Raw genomic sequence first — 19,755 nt, 5'->3', positions numbered from 1 at the left:
TCTGTCACGCGGCCCCGATGCGGACGAGGGCGCGTCCGTTTGGTGTCCGCCGCGACCCAAACCCGGCACAAGTTTGGTGTCGGCCCGGACACAAAACGGACAGGATAGGTCCGGGCCGTCGCGCGCTGGGCCGCCTCCTTTGTCCCTTTTACCCCAAACGGATCGGGGCGGACAGAATAGGGTCGCGCAGTGGAGTTGGCCTAACTCCATTATATAGGACGGTTTACACGAGCACCACACGCGCACCAGATCATGGGCCCATGCGCCGATTACAACCTCGATTCAACAAAGAGCGTCAATTCCTGGTAGCTTAGTAACCGTAAAGATATAAAGAAGAGATGAACAATTTAAGAGCATCTCTAGTAGATACCTTGAAACTCTGGCGAACTCCGTTATATGGGGCGGTTTACGTGATGGGCTAAAAAAGGGGCCCGACCAGATCTGCAAAAAAGGGCCCAACCCGTAATTTTTTTAGAGGAGGCCCGTAAACCACCCCCGTTTCTGCTATATATTCGGGCACCGGCGCATTTTAGGGTTCCCATCCCACAAATATTGTACCCTCCTCCGCTGCAAACCTCCTCCCTCTGACGAGAAATCACCTCCCCTTCGACAGCGATTTTCGGCGCCTCCGGCCACCGGATCTCTCCAGCAATGGCGATCCCGGGTGCAAGGCATGGCGACGGTGACGGCTCCCGTCGGCACGGCGGGCTCGGGTGCGGCGGGGGTTCCGTCGGGAGCGGCGGGTTCATTGGCCGCAAGCATCACAACGACGACGAGGCCGGCAGCTCCTTCCTCCGCCGTCTCGTGACAGATGCGCAAAGGGAGGCGGCGCGCATCCACGCCGCGAAGTCCGCAAAGTCGGGTCACGCGTGTGGGCAAGTTTCCAGCGTCTCGGGAGGATCTTCGACCCGGCCCTCCGGCGGCTACGGGCGGCCGAGACCGCGTGGTGGCAGGCGAGGGAGGCCGCCGCGGCCGGCGATGTAGCTATGCCCAGGCGCGTGCAGGAGCTCTGGGAGGAGTACCAACTCCAGCAAACGCTCTCCAACACCCTGATCTATCACACTCTGCACGGCAACGAGCCGCCACACGATGACGACTCCGGCAACGAGGACGACGGCGGCGACTCCGGCTCCGGTGCGAACGCGTAGAGCAAGTATGCATTAGAAGTAGAACCCCGCGTGGTATGAACTAATTTAATTTCGGTTTGAACTATGTTTTAGTTTAGCTTGTATGAACTATGTTTGGAACTCCTAAATTATGGCGTGAACTACTAGTTTCTTTATTAAATCGTGTTGAAATCCGATGTTGTACGCGGGATCTGTTCTATCTCAGTGCATGTTGTCTCGTAAACCATAAACTATTTTTGCAGCTGGATCGGTTGTGGAATTTGCTAGCTAGAGACGCTCTAAGCTCAAACAGCCAAGGCTCCACCACCTCGCCCAGATTTGCCATGGCACGTCAGCAGATTCCCATTGAGCCTCACACCACACAGTCCACAGGGTATCCGCTTCTGATAGGTACCAACACTAGCACAGTACTGGTCGTGCAGCTCAGGCAGTTACTTGTCGTTGTCTTGCGCCAATGTGACGAGCGGCTAAATTTTGTGTTTTGAAACTTTTTCCAAACTTGATAGAGATCTGATCCTGTTGCAAAAATTTCAGTATCTGATCTTTTTTTATCGTCAAGGTCCATGGCGGTAGGATATAATAGCCTACCGCCAAGGACCTTGGCGGTAGGGTTGCACACCCTACCAGAATTTTTTTTTAAGTATGGAACACAATGTATGCTCACCCTTTTGCTACCGCCTTGACGGTAGGGTTGTGCAGGCTACCGTCGGCCTGCGGTAGGGGTGTTTCCTACTGGTAAGGTCCCTGACGGTAGGCTGTTACACCCTAGCGCCATGGCGCCTGGCGGTAGCAAAAAGGTGAGATCTTGAATTTTTTATAGACTGAGATCAGATCTCGATTAACTTTTAGAAAATGGTCAAAACACGAAATTTAGCCATAGAGCCGAAGGGAGGGAGGGATGAGATGAGCGCATGCGTACAGCATCTTGGCATGCATGGCGTTGTGCTGTGCATGAGGGCATCTCCAGCCGTTGGCCCCCCAGGGGGCGTCTAAAAGCGCCGCCTGGGGTGAGCCGGCGCAAAAAATGGCCCTGGGGGCGAGTCGGTCCCCAGCCGTCGGCCCCCAGGGCCGCCCCCAGGCACGTATAAAAAAAAGGACCGTTCGGTGAAGTTATGATAAAAAGTAGTTAAATTTCGGTTAAACATCGCAAATTTCGGCGAAATTCGCGCATTTTCATTACATTAACCTAATTAAAAAAGAAAGGGGCTGAAGTCGTCGCCGCCATCGTCGTCGTCGGCCTTCTCCTCGTTGACGCGGGCGCCCCTGCTGGACCCGGCGTCGCCATGGCGGACTGGCGGCGGTGCGTCGTCGTCGTCGTCGTCGCTGTCGCATAGGACGACGACCCCGTCTTCATCGCGGCCGCGTCGACGCTCCTCGAAGCGGCGCAGGGCGGCGCGCTGGCGCTCCTTCGCCTTCTCCCGGCGCGCCTTCTCCATCGCAATGGAGTCCTGGCGCGCCCATTCTAGGGTCGCGTCGTCGTCGTCGAACTCCGCCTTCACCGGCGCCAGCCCCGGCTCCGTCTTCACCGGCGCCAGCCCCGGCTCCGTCTTCACCGGCGCCAGCCCCGGCTCCGTCTTTGGCTTGACGAAGCACGGAGGAGCCGACGAGGAGGAGGCGCGCCGGCCGCCCTCGTTGATGACGATGCCGGCGCTGCAAGTGCGCCGGCCGAGCGGCGACTCCGCCGCGGGCTCGGCCTTGACGCCGAGCAGGGCCGGAGTGCCGGAGGAGTGCGATGAGGATCGGGAGGAGGAAGAGGAGGAGGAGGACCCGAACCTCCTTGGCGCCTATGGCCCGACGCGTCGGTGCTGCGCCGGGGGGTACGCCAACGGCGGGTCGTTGCCGCCCTCGAGGTACTTGAGCACGCCCTCGAGTGTGCGGCCGGGGACGCCCCACCAGAGGTGGCGCTGTTGGGGAACGTAGCAGAAATTCAAAATTTTCCTACGTGTCACCAAGATCAATCTATGGAGTAATCTAGCAACGAGGGAAGGGGAGTGCGTCTACATACCCTTGTAGATTGCTAAGCGGAAGCGTTCAAGAGAACGGGGTTGAAGGAGTCGTACTCGTCGTGATCCAAATCACCGGAGATCCTAGTGCCGAACGGACGGCACCTCCGCGTTCAACACACGTACAGCCCGGTGACGTCTCCCACGCCTTGATCCAGCAAGGAGAGAGGGAGAGGTTGAGGAAGACTCCATCCAGCAGCAGCACAACGGCGTGGTGGTGATGGAGGAGCGTGGTAGTCCAGCAGGGCTTCGCCAAGCACCGCGGGAGAGGAGGAGTAAGAGAGGTAGGGCTGCGCCAAGAGGGAGAAGTTCTCGTGTGTTCTGCAGCCCCAAAACCCTCAAATATATATAGAGGGAGGGGAGGGGGCTGCGCCCCCTCTAGGGTTCCCTCCCCAGGGGTGGCGGCAGCCCCCAGATCTCATCTGGGTGGCGGCCAGAGGGGGGGAGAGGGGAGGCGCGCCTGGGGTGGGCCTTAGGGCCCATCTGCCCTAGGGTTTGCCCCCTCCCACTCTCTCATGCGCCTTGGGCCCCTTGTGGGGGCTGCACCAGCCCACCTGGGGCTGGTTCCCTCCCACACTTGGCCCATGCAGCCCTCCGGGGTTGGTGGCCCCACTTGGTGGGCCCCCGGGACCCTCCCGGTGATCCCGGTACGTTACCGAAAAACCCGAAACTTTTCCGGTGACCAAAACAGGACTTCCCATATATAAATCTTTACCTCCGGACCATTCCGGAAGTCCTCGTGATGTCCGGGATCTCATCCGGGACTCCGAACAACATTCAGTAACCACATACAAACTTCCTTTATAACCCTAGCGTCATCGAACCTTAAGTGTGTAGACCCTACGGGTTCGGGAACCATGCAGACATGACCGAGACGTTCTCCGATCAATAACCAACAGCGGGATCTGGATACCCATGTTGGCTCCCACATGTTCCACGATGATCTCATTGGATGAACCACGATGTCAAGGACTCAATTGATCCCATATACAATTCCCTTTGTCTAGCGGTATAGTACTTGCCCGAGATTCGATCGTCGGTATACCGATACCTTGTTCAATCTCGTTACCGGCAAGTCTCTTTACTCGTTCCATAACACATCATCCCGCGATCAACTCTTTGATCACATTGTGCACATTATGATGATGTCCTACTGAGTGGGCCCAGAGATACCTCTCTGTTAACCGGAGTGACAAATCCCAGTCTCGATTCATGCCAACCCAACAGACACTTTCGGAGATACCTGTAGTGCACCTTTATAGCCATCCAGTTACATTGTGACGTTTGGTACACCCAAAGCATTCCTGCGGTATCCGGGAGTTGCACAATCTCATGGTCTAAGGAAATGATACTTGACATTAGAAAAGCTTTAGCATACGAACTACGATCTTTGTGCTAGGCTTAGGATTGGGTCTTGTCCATCACATCATTCTCCTAATGATGTGATCCCGTTATCACCGACATCCAATGTCCATGGTCAGGAAACCGTAACCATCTATTGATCAATGAGCTAGTCAACTAGAGGCTTACTAGGGACTTGGTGTTGTCTATGTACCCACACATGTATCTAAGTTTCCTATCAATACAATTATAGCATGGATAATAGACGATTATCATGAACAAGGAAATATAATAATAACCAATTTATTATTGCCTCTAGGGCATATTTCCAATAGTCTCCCACTTGCACTAGATTCAATAATCTAGTTCACATCGCCATGTGATTAACACTGACAGGCCACATTGCCATGTGACCAACATCCAAAGAGTTTACTACTGTCATTAAACTAGTTCACATCATCATATGATTAAGACTCAATGAGTTCTAGGGTTTGATCATGTTTTGCTTGTAAGAGAGGTTTTAGTCAACGGGTCTACAACATTCAGATCCGTATGTACTTCGCAAATCTCTAGGTCATATTGTAAATGCTGCTACCACTCTCCACTTGGAGCTATTCCAAATGGTTGCTCCACTATACGTATCCGGTTTGCTACTCAGAATCATTCGGATAGGTGTTAAAGCTTGCATCGACGTAACCCTTTACGTCGAACTCTTTATCACCTCCATAATCGAGAAACATATCCTTATTCCTCTAAGGATAACTTTGACCGCTATCTAGTGATCCACTCCTTGATCACCTTTGTACCCTCTTGCCAGACTCATGGCAAGGCACACTTCCAGTGCGGTACACAGCATAGCATACTATAGAGCCTATGTCTGAAGCATAGGGGACGACCTTCGTCCTTTCTCTCTTTTCTGCCGTGGTCGAGCTTTAACTCTTAACTTCATACCTTACAACTCAGGCAAGAACTCCTTCTTTGACTGATCCATCTTGAACTCCTTCAAGATCACGTCAAGGTATGTGCTCATTTAAAAGTACCATTAAGCGTTTTGATCCATCCTCATAGATCTTGATGCTCAATGTTCAAGTGGCTTAATCCAGGTTTTCACTTGAAAAAACACTTTTCAAATAACCCTATATGCATTCCAGAAATTCTACATCATTTCTGATCAACAATATGTCAACAACGTATACTCATCAGAAATTCTATAGTGCTCCCACTCACTTCTTTGGAAATACAAGTTTCTCATAAACTTTGTATAAATCCAAAATCTTTGATCATCTCATCAAAGCATACATTCCAACTCCGAGATGCTTACTCCAGTCCTTAGAAGGATCGCTGGAGCTAGCATACCTTTTAGCATCCTTATGATCGACAAAACCTTTCTGATTGTATCACATACAACCTTTCCTTATGAAAACTGGTAAGGAAACTCGTTTTGACATTCGTCCGCCATATTTCATAATTGCAGCTAATGCTAACATGATTCCGACGGACTTAAGCATCGCTACGGATGAGAAAATCTCATCGTAGTCAACTCCTTGAACTTGTGAAAAAACTCTTCGCCACAAGTCGAGCTTCATAGACGGTGACATTACCGTCCACGTTCGTCTTCTTCTTAAAGATCCATTTATCTCAATGGCTTGCCGATCATCGGGCAAGTCCACCAAAGTCTATGCTTTGTTCTGATACATGGATCCTATCTCGGATTTCATGGCTTCTAACCATTTGTCGGAATTTGGGCCCACCATCGCTTCTCCATAGCTTGTAGGTTCATTGTTGTCTAGCAACATGACCTTTAAGATAGGGTCACCATACCACTCCGAAGCAGTACGCGTCCTTGTCGTCCTACGAGGTACAGTAGTGACTTGATCCGAAACTTCATGATCACTATCATAAGCTTCCACTTCAATTGGTGTAGGTGCCACAGGAACAACTTCCTGTGCCCTGATACACACTGGTTGAAGTGATGGTTCAATAACCTCATCAAGTCTCCACCATCCTCCCACTCAACTTTTCGAGACGAACTTTTCCTCGAGAAAGGACCCGATTCAAGAAACAATCCCTATTGCTTTCGGATCTGAATTATGAGGTATACCCAACTGTTTTGGGTGTCCTATGAAGATATATTTTATTCGCTTTGGGTTTGAGCTTATCAACCTGAAACTTTTTCACATAAGCGTCGCAGCCCCAAACTTTCAAGAAACGACAACTTAGGTTTCTCCAAACGGTGTCGTCTCAACGGAATTATATGGTACCCTATTAAAGTGAGTGCGGTTGTCTCTAATGCCTAACCCATGAATAATAGTGGTAATTCGATAAGAGACAACATGGTACGCACCATATCCAATAGGGTGCAACTATGATGTTCGGACACACCATCACAATATGGTGTTCCAGGCGGTATTAATTGTGAAACAATTTCCACAATGTCTTAATTGCGTGCCAAAGCTCGTAACTCAGATACTCATCTCTATGATCATATCATAGACATTTTATCCTCTTGTCACAATGATCTTCAACTTCACTCTAAAATTACTTGAACCATTCAATAATTCAGACTTGTGTTTCATCAAGTAAATATACTCAACATCTACTCGAATTATCTGTGAAGTGAGAACATAACGATATCCACTGCATGCCTTAGCACTTATTGGACTGCACACATCAAAATGTATTACTTCCAACAAGTTGCTATCTTGTTCCATCTTACTGAAAACGAGGCTTTTCAGTCATCTTGCCCATGTGGTATGATTTGCATATCTCAAGTGATTAAAAATCAAGTGAGTCCAATCGGTCTATCTGCATGGAGTTTCTTCATGCGTATACACCAATAGACATGGTTCGCATGTCTCAAACTTTTCAAAAATGAGTGAGTCCAAAGATCCGTCAACATGGAGCTTCTTCATGCGTTTCATACCAATATGACTTACATGGCAGTGCCACAAGTAAGTGGTACTATCATTACTATCTTACATCTTTTGGCATGAAAATGTGTATCACTACGATCGAGATTCAATAAACCATTCCTTTAGGTGCAAGACCATTGAAGGTATTATTCAAATAGAGTAACCATTATTCTCCTTAAATGAATAACCGTATTGCGATAGACATAATCCAATCATGTCTATGCTCAACGCAAACACCAAATAACAATTATTTAGGTTTAACACCAATCTCGATGGTAGAGGGAGCGTGCGATGCTTGATCACATCAACCTTGGAAACACTTCCAACACGTATCGTCAGCTCACCTTTAGCTAGTCTCCGTTTATTCCGTAGCTCTTTTATTTCGAGTTACTAACACTTAGCAACCGAACCGATATCTAATACCCTGGTGCTACTAGGAGTACTAGTAAAGTACACATTAACATAATGTATGTCCAATATACTTCTATCGACCTTGCCAGCCTTCTCATCTACCAAGTATCTAGGGTAATTCCGCTCTAGTGACCATTCCCCTTATCAAAGAAGCACTTAGTTTCGGGTTTGGGTTCAACCTTGGGTTTCTTCACTAGAGCAGCAGCTGATTTGCCGTTTCATGAAGTATCCCTTCTTGCCCTTGCCCTTCTTGAAACTAGTGGTTTCACCAACCATCAACAATTGATGCTCCTTCTTGATTTCTACTTTCGCGATGTCAAACAACGCGAATACCTCAAGGATCATCATCTCTATCCTTGATATGTTATAGTTCATCACGAAGCTCTGGCAGCTTGGTGGCAATGACTTTTGGAGAAACATCACTATCTCATCTGGAAGATCAACTCCCACTCGATTCAAATGATTATTGCACTCAGACAATCTGAGCACAAGCTCAACGATTGAGTTTTTCTCCCTTAGTTTGCAGGCTAAGAAAATCGTCGGAGGTCTTATACCTCTTGACGTGGGCACGAGCCTGAAATCCCAATTTCAGCCCTCGAAACATCTCATATGTTCCGCGACGTTTCGAAAACGTCTTTGGTGCCTCATCTCTAAACCGTTTAACTGAACTATCACGTAGTTATCAAAACATGTATGTCCGATGTTCGCAACATCCGCAAACGACGTTTGGGGTTCAGCACACTGAGCGGTGCATTAAGGACATAAGCTTTCTACTGTCCGCATAATCGCTACTGTCAACTTTCAACTATATTTTCTCTAGGAACATATCTAAACAGTGGAACTAAAGCGCGAGCTTACGACATAATTTGCAAAGATCTTTTGACTATGTTCAGGACAATTAAGTTCATCTTATGAACTCCCACTCAGATAGACATCCCTCTAGTCATCTAAGTGATTACATGATCCGAGTCAACTAGCCCGTGTCCGATCATCACGTGAGACGGACTAGTCATCATCGATGAACATCTTCATGTTGATCATATCTACTATACGACTCATGCTCGACCTTTCGGTCTCTGTGTTCCGAGGCCATGTCTGTACATGCTAGGCTCGTCAAGTTAACCCTAAGTATTTCGCGTGTGTAAATCTGTCTTACACCCGTTGTATGTGAACGTTAGAATCCATCACACCTGATCATCACGTGGTGCTTAGATGCGACGAACTTTAGCAATGGTGCACAGTTAGGGGAGAACACTTCTTGAAATTGTTGTAAGGGATCATCTTATTTACTACCGTCATTCTAAGTAAACAAGATGCATAAACATGATAAACATCACATGCAATCAAATAGTGACATGATATGACCAATATCATTTTGCTCCTTTTGATCTCCATCTTCGGGGCTCCATGATCATCATCGTAACCGGCATGACACCATGATCTCCATCATCGTGTCTTCATGAAGTTGTCTCGCCAGCTATTACTTCTACTACTATGGCTACCGGTTAGCAATAAAGTAAAGTAATTACATGGCGTTGTTCAATGACACGCAGGTCATACAACAAATAAAGACAACTCCTATGGCTCCTGCCGGTTGTCATACTCATCGACATGCAAGTCGTGAATCCTATTACAAGAACATGATCAATCTCATACATCACATATCATTCATCACATTCTTCTTGGCCATATCACATCACATAGCATACCCTGCAAAAACAAGTTAGACGTCCTCTAATTGTTGTTTGCATGTTTTACGTGGCTGCTATGGGTTTCTAGCAAGAACGTTTCTTACCTATGCAAAACCACAACGTGATATGCCAATTGCTATTTACCCTTCATAAGGACCCTTTTCATCGAATCCGTTCCGACTAAAGTGGGAGAGACTGGCACCCGCTAGCCACCTTATGCACCAAGTGCATGTCAGTCGGTGGAACCTGTCTCACGTAAGAGTACGTGTAAGGTCGGCCCGGGCCGCTTCATCCCACAATACCGTCGAAACAAGATTGGACTAGTAACGGTAAGCATATTGAACAAAATCAACGCCCACAACTACTTTGTGTTCTACTCGTGCAAAGAATCTACACAATAGACCTAGCTCATGATGCCACTATTGGGGAACGTAGCAGAAATTCAAAATTTTCCTACGTGTCACCAAGATCAATCTATGGAGTAATCTAGCAACGAGGGAAGGGGAGTGCGTCTACATACCCTTGTAGATCGCTAAGCGGAAGCGTTCAAGAGAACGGGGTTGAAGGAGTCGTACTCGTCGTGATCCAAATCACCGGAGATCCTAGTGCCGAACGGACGGCACCTCCGCGTTCAACACACGTACAGCCCGGTGACGTCTCCCACGCCTTGATCCAGCAAGGAGAGAGGGAGAGGTTGAGGAAGACTCCATCCAGCAGCAGCACAACGGCGTGGTGGTGATGGAGGAGCGTGGTAGTCCAGCAGGGCTTTTCCAAGCACCACGAGAGAGGAGGAGTAAGAGAGGTAGGGCTGCGCCAAGAGGGAGAAGTTCTCGTGTGTTTTGCAGCCCCAAAACCCTCAAATATATATATAGGGGGAGGGGAGGGGGCTGCGCCCCCTCTAGGGTTCCCTCCCCAGGGGTGGCGGCAGCCCCCAGATCTCATCTGGGTGGCGGCCAGAGGGGGAGAGAGGGGAGGCGCGCCTGGGGTGGGCCTTAGGGCCCATCTGCCCTAGGGTTTGCCCCCTCCCACTCTCCCCTGCGCCTTGGGCCCCTTGTGGGGGGCGCACCAGCCCACCTGGGGCTGGTTCCCTCCCACACTTGGCCCATGCAGCCCTCCGGGGTTGGTGGCCCCACTTGGTGGACCCCTGGGACCCTCCCGGTGGTCCCGGTATGTTACCGGAAAAACCCGAAACTTTTCCGGTGACCAAAACAGGACTTTCCATATATAAATCTTTACCTCCGGACCATTCCGGAAGTCCTCGTGATGTCCGGGATCTCATCCGGGACTCCGAACAACATTCGGTAACCACATACAAACTTCCTTTATAACCCTAGCGTCATCGAACCTTAAGTGTGTAGACCCTACGGGTTCGGGAACCATGCAGACATGACCGAGACGTTCTCCGGTCAATAACCAACAGCGGGATCTGGATACCCATGTTGGCTCCCACATGTTCCACGATGATCTCATCGGATGAACCACGATGTCAAGGACTCAATCGATCCCGTATACAATTCCTTTTGTCTAGCGGTATAGTACTTGCCCGAGATTCGATCGTCGGTATACCGATACCTTGTTCAATCTCGTTACCGGCAAGTCTCTTTACTCGTTCCGTAACACATCATCCCGCGATCAACTCTTTGATCACATTGTGCACATTATGATGATGTCCTACCGAGTGGGCCCAGAGATACCTCTCCGTTAACCGGAGTGACAAATCCCAGTCTCGATTCATGCCAACCCAACAGACACTTTCGGAGATACCTGTAGTGCACCTTTATAGCCACCCAGTTACATTGTGACGTTTGGTACACCCAAAGCATTCCCGCGGTATCCGGGAGTTGCACAATCTCATGGTCTAAGGAAATGATACTTGACATTAGAAAAGCTTTAGCATATGAACTACGATCTTTGTGCTAGGCTTAGGATTGGGTCTTGTCCATCACATCATTCTCCTAATGATGTGATCCCGTTATCAACGACATCCAATGTCCATGGTCAGGAAACCGTAACCATTTATTGATCAATGAGCTAGTCAACTAGAGGCTTACTAGGGACATGGTGTTGTCTATGTACCCACACATGTATCTAAGTTTCCTATCAATACAATTATAGCATGGATAATAGACGATTATCATGAACAAGGAAATATAATAATAACCAATTTATTATTGCCTCTAGGGCATATTTCCAACAGGCGCCCCTCGCTGTTCTGCCGGCCGCCGACCACCGGCGCGCCGTTGGTGGACGCCAATCGCTGCTGCTGGCGGCGCTCGAAATACGCCGCCCAGGCCGCGTGGTTGTCGGCGGCGTACTATGGGAGGGAGAGTTGGGCGTCGATGAGGGACGCGCGCACGATCTCGACCTCCTCGGCGAAGTACTTCGGCTTCGCCACGGCGTCGTGCAACGGGGGAATGGGCACTCCCCCGGCACTGAGCCTCCACCCCGTCGGCCCGGCGCGCATGTCCGGCGGCGCCGGGATGTTCGCCTGGAACAGGAGCCAGGACTCCTGTTCGCGGAGCGAACGGCGGCCGAAGCCGTTGGCCGCCGCCTCGTCTCCGGGGAAGCGTTCTGCCATGGCGACGGCGGGCTGGGCGGGCTCGGGAGAGGCTGGGCGGCGGCGCTCGGGAAAGGGAGGGAGAGGGAGGGGCTGGACGGCGACGAGGGGCGGGGCTGGTGTGGGCACAGGCGAGTGGAGGGGCGGGGCTGGTGTGAAGCGCCGCCCGTGAGGAATCAATGGCAAGGCTGACCGGCGGCAGCCTTGCCATTGATTCCCCGCGGGAACCGAGGCCGTTGGGGGAAGACGAGGCGCCGAGTCGCTGACGCGGCTGGCCCGCGTCTTTTTCGCGTCAAAACAGCTCGCCCCGGGTTCGGGCTGGGTCCGCCGGCGCTGTTTTCGGCCCAAGCGGGCGAAAATTGGGCTCCTGGGGGCGCGACTGGGCCGTTTTTTCGGCGCCAGCGCGAAAAAATCGCCTGGGGAGGCCTTCCTGGGGGCGCGGCTGGAGATGCCCTGAGTAGCCACCTACTGCTATTAAGTCTCTTTTTCTTCTTCTTTTTGAGACTTGACCCTCCATTATTCCGCGTCATGTTTCTTGTTTTTTGTTGGAGAATCTTTCGATCTATTCATCAAACATCATGACGGTACAAAGAAAACGAAAAGTAACAAAATTACATACATGTCCATAGACCACCTGACAACGACTGCAAATACTATAGCGAGCCAATGACACGCCACCCGTTATCGCCCCTCCCTCGCCGAAGCCGGGTAAATCTTGTTGTTGTAGACAGTCTGGAAGTCGTCGTGTTAAGGCCCAAAGGACCAGCGCACCAGAACAGCAACTGTCGTCGACGTTTCTGACGCCATGTTCTCGGTTTCCGTTTATACTTAGATGCTTCGGCGAGGGATTACTAGAATTTAAAATTTTACATTACTTCATTTCCCGCGAGAAAGCTTGAATGGGTGGGTCGGCTCTTGGATGACTCCCCATCATGGTGGTGACTCATCACTTCACTACCCGCCTGAAACTGGTGATCTTGCCCTTCATTAGCTAGACATCGCAATGATGCTACTTTTGTCGTCTACTTATTGAAGGCACTGTGTCTTTGCTCATGTTTTGGCTTCAAAATAATCAGTTAGATGCCACCTAGGATGAAAAATCCTTGTCGCGAGGGGCAAACCTCAATGTAATTATGTATACAGATTTAGTCATACGGTTTTGCTAGAACTCATCTAGATGAGATATAATTTGGTCTCATTCACTCTTTATAGCCATTAGATGTGATGTTATAAGATGCGTGTGTGCTCACGTGAGTTGTATCTGTTCTTGTTTTCAAAGTGAATGAGACCAAATTATATCTCATCTAAATGAGTTCTAGGTACTCCCTTAGTCATATGTGGTTTTAGTCCATTATTGTGTGTCGTGTTTCTCTCAATGTTGCTCACGCCATGTTTTCGATCTCCGTTTTATAATAAGATGCTTCAGCCGTGGTGACTTGCGTCTATTTTGACAACATATGATTGTTGCAGGGAGATTTTGACCCTTTTACAAAAGAAAATATTTATAACAAGTATTCAAAATTTGGACGGAACATCTGGATAGATCATTCTTCTTAGACAATGTAATAATTTCATATTGAAAAGATTACACAAAACGGAAAAAAGGTTTGTATGTGCGTGGAGTAGAGGTTACTACTTTACTTCAGTTCTCGTGAGAAAACTTGAAGGAGTGGGTTGGCTTTCGGATGCCCCCCCCCCCCCCTTCAGGGTGGTGACTCATCACTTCACTACCAGCGTGAAAAAACTTGTGATCTCGCCTCCATTAGCTACTTTTGTTGTCTACTTATTGACAGCATTACATTTTCGCTTATGTTTTGGCCGTAATCAATAGACTGCCACCTAGGATGAAAACTCCTTGTCACGAGGGGCACATCTCCACATAATTATATTATTTTTGTGTCCTGTTTCAGGCAATGTTATTACTCCATGTTTTTGGTTTCCGTTTATAATTACTACATCCGTCTAGGTGAATAAATCATTTGCGTAATTCTAGATCATCGATTCGAGGAATTAAAAATGTGTTATATGTCATGAAAAGTATATCACTAGATTTCTATACGGATGTAATTTTTAAATATATATTTTTTTGTCACATATAATACATATTTAGATAGTTAAATCGTCGACCTAGAACTACGTGAATGACTTATTCAGCGAGACGGAGGTAGTAGATGCTTCGACCACAGTGACTTGCACCTATTTTAATTAAATGTGATTTTTGCTGAGCAGTTTTGACCTTTTAGAAAATAAAATATTTGTAACAAATACACAAATTTCGGATGGAACATCTAGATAGATCTTTTTTGGTCAAACAATGGAATAATTTAAGATTGGAAATATTATACAAAATGGAAAAATTCTTTGTACATGGAGCAGAGGTTACTATTTGAATATTAAAAAATACTTCACTTCACTTCTTGTGAAAAAAAACTTGAATAGGTGGGTCGGCTCTCGGATGATCCCTCGGCACTATGGTGACTCATCACCCCACTTCTCGCGTGAAAACTTGTGATCTGGCCTTCATTAGCTTGACCTGACAATGATGCTACTTTTGTCGTCTGCTTATTAATGGCATTTGGTTTTTTTCTCATGTTTTGGCTGTAATCAGTTAGTCTGCCATCTAGGATGAAAAATCCATGCCACGAGGGGCAAATCTTAACATTGTTATGTATATGGATGTAATAGTAGGTGGTTTTTGTCCATTATTTTGTGTCGTGTATCTCTCAATGTTTGCCAAGCCATGTTCTCGGTTTCCGTTAATAATTAGATGCATGCTTTTGCCGTGATGGCTTGCGTCTATTTTAACAAAATATGATTGTTGCCGACAGATTTTAACCTTTTTACTAAATATTTATAAGAAATAAAAAAAATAGATAGAACATCTAGATAGATCATTCTTCTTAGGCATTTGAATAATTTTAGATTGAAAAGATTACACAAAACGGAAGATGTATGTACGTGGAGTAGAGGTTACTACTTGAACACTAAAAAAATGATTCACTTCACTTCTGGCCAGAAACGGGTGGGGTCGGCCCTTGGATGCCACCCCCACCCGAGCACGATGTGACTCATCACTTCACTTCTCACGTGAAAACTTGTGATCTTGCTTTCATTAGCTAGACCCGACAATGATACTACATTTGTCGTGTTTTTGTCAGTGTCGTGTTTATATTTTAACAAATTATGATCGTTGCCGAGAGGCTTTCTTCTTTTTTTTCAGGACAAAAACGTTTATAACAAATATACAAATTTGGATGGAACAACTAGAAAGATCAGTTTGTTAGACAAAATGCAATAATTACATTGGAGAGGTTATACAAAATGGAAAGAAAAAAAGTGTGTGTGCATATGTATGGTTTTCTAACTGTAGAAAGACACACACACGAAGTACGTTTCTTGACATCAGTTTGGCGGTACTCATGACTCCGTTGGTACTAAATCTGCGTCACTTATTTGGAAACGGAGGGAGCAGGTGTTAAGCAATTCATGGAGTATTGTTCGGGCGGTTGGTAGAGAAATATGATGCCCCCAAAATGAAAATGAAAATGATGTGTTCAGTAGAATGTGAATTTCCAAGGGTGCACACAACAACAGTAGAAATCTTATCCTCAACAAAAAAAAACAGTAGAAATCCTTTTTTTTCACATCCATTTAAGCTCAGAGAATTATGACTTAGCATCCATGGTTATGGCATTTCCTAACAGGACCAGTAGCATGCAATGCAAGTGTCTTCAATTATACTGTACTATCAAACATCTCCAGATAGTTTCAGTTGCATCTCAACTGCCACGAACGGTGGTGGACCTCAATCAATCAGTCGGACCAAGGCGCGATCTTGTCGATGCGGACGCTGAGTGGCACCTCCATGGCCGCCGCCCCGTCGCCCCCGTCCGCTCCCGGGACCAGGTACGCCGGCGGCACGGTGAGGAACGTCGGCTCGCCGGCGGCCACCACGGCGCCGGGCGAGGTGCTGCTCCTCACCTGCATCTCCACCAGCACGATGTCCGCCTTGCCGCCGTCCGCGGCCGCGGACGTGGTCAGGTTCACCCACATCTTGCACGTGAACCGCGGCCTCGTGGCCGCGCTCCCCCTGGCGCAGACCACGGACACGGCGGTCGCCGCGGCGCCGAGCGCGCCCACGGTGAGCACGAACACGCGGCCGTCACCGTCGCCGACGAGCAGCAGGCGCGGCGTGGACACGGGGACCTGGAGCCGGCTCACCTTGCCGTAGCGGATGGCGTGCACCGGCACGGAGTGGGCGGCACTGAGGTGGCCGGCGAGGTCCGGCGCCGCGCCGACGAAGCCGCAGCCGTGCTCCGCGCAGCGGCAGGGCGCGTGCGCGCACGCGCTCCGGTGCTCGTCGGCCTCGTGGTAGGTGACGTACATGTGGCAGCCGGCGTTGGGGCACTCGACCCGGGTGGAGGACACGACGGCGTCCAGCGCCGGGCAGGGGTCGAAGAAGCCGCAGCCGTCCGCGCACGCCCCGCACTGCCCGGAGGGCTGCTGGGCCGCGCAGCCGCCGCAGGCCAGGTGCCCGCCCTTGCACTGCAGGCACACAGACCGGACTCCGGCGGCAGATCAGCGCATCCGCAGGAAAGAATCGACTGACGAAAGAAGGAAAGGAAAGGAAGGGAGGAGAGGAAGGACCTGGAAGACGGGGGGCTTGAAGGGGAGGGCGCAGAGCGGGCAGTGGAGCACGCACATGTCGATCTTCACGGCGAGCTCCGCCCTCGGGCTGTGCTCCGCCACCGCAACGATGGCACCTCCGTCTCCTCCGGCCACCGCAACGAGCTCTTGCTTCACGGAGTGGCCGTTGGGCAGGTCCAGCCGCGCCTTCTTGGCGCTCTCGTCGGCCTTGTCCATGGTCGACGGCGAGCCCCTGCTCCTCCCCTCGGCGGCGCCGGCGCCCTGCATCCTGGCTCTTGCTCTTGGGGAAACGAAAACCCTCTCTGGCCAAACTTTTGCTGTGCCAGGCGCAAGAACAAATGGGGCGAGGAAAAAAGGAGCTCGGCCGGTACCGCACTAGAGATGAGATGAGATGCTTGCTTCATCATTGACTAGTGCTGAATTCCACTCGCATCCCTCTACTTGCCACTATTCCACACAGACCCCCTAGAGTAACCGAGTAGTAAATGTTTTTTACTCGGCATCCGCATGAAAACCACTCTTATATTATGGGACGGAATGAATACATGATAAACCGGCTAAAATGGCTTTTTAATGGTGAAAATAATGCACATTGTCCCGGTGCCCATATCAAGTTGTATGCATGTATATTTTTAAGTCTGTCTTTGTCACTAAACCATTGATCACATCTTGTTTTTTTTTGTTTTGATCCATAAACTCCGAACTAGACATACTTGAAACTTCACTTTGAAAGCCGGTTACATTTGGGTCCTCGCTCGACTTCAAGGCGGCATTACTGGACGAAGCGACGATAGTTTTGAACATGTAGCGGTCTGGTTAACAGAGAAATAACGAAAAATGAAAAGACGTTAAAGATGAAGAGGGAAATTTGATAATCAAATTTAAAGCTCGCTCAAATGTCAAGAAATTCAACATCTGAAGGCAATTATTGGAAAATCCCGAAAAAGTAGAAAAATAAAATGATTAGGAGCATTCAAGAACAGTCATGAAACAAGGCTGCTTTTTCATGAGTATTCACAAATTATTTGTAACAATCCTCTAATTCCCTGTTTGTCGATAGTACTTGTGATTTTTCTTCTTCATTTCTAACAGGACACATATGTTGTTCGTACCTTCTGTAGGAAATATTTATTAAAGAAGTTCTCAACATTTCCTTGACTTTTAAATAGATTTTGTGATTCTTTTAATAAAAACAGGACGTTAATTATATAAAATATTTTAAAAAATTATATGTTTCATTTTTTTATGTTTTATGCTAGGTTGTAACATGCAAAAACACCGATTTGTCTCCAGTCAATACAACCACACCTTGAGTGGTGTGAGAGACATCATCTACCTGGTTTTAAAAGTTACGGGTTTGAGCATATATTTAAGAAACTGGAAGTCAAAGCTAAGCTTACCTAATTGAGAAAATCAAAATTGTGTCTTTTTATCTATACAATAGAGAGAAGTTGGTGCAATCATTAGTAACCCTAGTTTGGCTGTTCATGTCATTTACCGCCTACATTTTTCTTCCAAATTTTGCATGTAGACTAGATCTCTTAAATATTTGACTTGTTTTCTGAAATGTTTTAATTATTGTTTGGGGTTTTGGAATTGTTGTACCTCTAGCCATTTGACTAGAGACAAAATTCATATTCAAAGCCATGCATATCTCACTAAGGCCCCCTTTGTTTGGGCTACAGATTCCTGAAATCAGTTGTGGCTTGAATTCCAGAGAATCAGTTGTAGCTGTAGATTTTGAGAATCAAAAGCTAGCTGTTTGTTTACCAGGCCGTAGAAAAACCAAAGTGTTGTCAAATGTTTGCAATGCCCCCGAATCCACAATTGGTCAATTACAAAACGGAGCAACAACAATGTCCTAAAAAATTGCAGAGCAACAACTTTGGGTATTGTTGTTGGTGTAGGAGGCAACAACACCAGGAAGCATAGCAGAACAGCAGCGGCCGGGGGATTGCTGTTGATTTAGGATGCAACTTTGGGTATTGTTGTTGATGTAGGAGCCATGTGCGGGGTACGTAGCTCTCCTCTCCTTGCGCTCGACGGTGGACGGAGGTTAGGGTATGGCATATGTCTTGTAATATCGAGGAGAAAACTAGGTATACTTCTATTGGGGTAAGTGGCAGCCCGGGAATCACCGAATTCGCAACTTTCGCTTCGGGACGCCTCGCGGTGTAATTTTTAGAATCGACTCCTAGAATCTACTATGGGTAGTTGGTTGTTTGTTTGCTATTCGGAGTTTCAGAGGAGTAGAATCCCTGAATCAAAAGCTGAAGCTCAAACAAAGGCCACCTAAGGGTGGTTATTATCTTAATGGTAAAAGATGTACTAGTCGACAACATGGTGTCTATATCGACTTCCTTGCTTTTCGTGCTTCACAAAAGTTTAATCTTTACGAGGATAAAAGACGCCATTTGTATATAACTCGCCCTCAAGGAGCAATTTAGTCAACTAACTCATAAAATGCCCTAGAGACAAAATATGCTAGTTTGGCTCGATCTTTGACGTGGCTTGGGTCTCACTTGTTTTTGACGGGAGAGAAGTTGAAGAGGCGCCAACGCCATGCCAGATTTTTAGTGAAACCCGCTTCTCTCTCACACTGTCACATGTGCGACCACCTCAAAGGTGATGAACGAGCACACCGACGACGAGGCGATCAATGACACATGGATGATTAACTTCGGCTAGTCGGCGATGGCTCTTCTGCAACGTGAACTTGGCTGCGCAGATCTAGGGCTAAGCGGCTTTGCACTGAGATGTGACTCATGAACCACCTCTATGGCGATAAGAATGTGGTTGTGAACTAGCTTGGAAGTATAATATTTTTCTTTAGCCGGAAGAAGTGGGACTTAAGGCAATGCACACAAAACTTTTTTCTCCGCGAATCACGACCCTCGTTCGTTTTTCCTTTTTTAGTTCGGCTGGACGTCAGTCATTTAAAAATGATATTTGGGCAAGTCGATTTCTGTTGGGAAGGAAGGAGGAGGCGCGCAGAGCACCTACGTCGCCGACAACATATCTTAGGGATGCAGGTTGGCCGGGGTAGGAACAACATTGGTGTTCTTA

At 48.1% G+C, this 19,755-nt stretch overlaps 1 protein-coding gene across 1 annotated transcript; it reads right to left on the bottom strand.

Moving 5' to 3' along the window:
- Positions 1–15,576: 15,576 nt before the first annotated feature.
- LOC119279061 (E3 ubiquitin-protein ligase SINA-like 1) lies at positions 15,577–17,493 on the bottom strand. Its single transcript, XM_037560472.1, has 3 exons — positions 17,431–17,493; positions 16,690–17,064; positions 15,577–16,587 (listed from the first exon to the last, which is right to left on the bottom strand). The coding sequence occupies exons 1-3, from the start codon at positions 17,491–17,493 to the stop codon at positions 15,856–15,858; spliced, it is 1,170 nt and encodes a 389-aa protein (XP_037416369.1). The 3' UTR covers positions 15,577–15,855.
- Positions 17,494–19,755: the final 2,262 nt, after the last annotated feature.

Source organism: Triticum dicoccoides, chromosome 3B (assembly GCF_002162155.2).
Source record: "Triticum dicoccoides isolate Atlit2015 ecotype Zavitan chromosome 3B, WEW_v2.0, whole genome shotgun sequence".
Taxonomy (NCBI): Eukaryota; Viridiplantae; Streptophyta; class Magnoliopsida; order Poales; family Poaceae; genus Triticum; species Triticum dicoccoides.
This window is presented reverse-complemented; position numbering and strand designations above follow the sequence as displayed.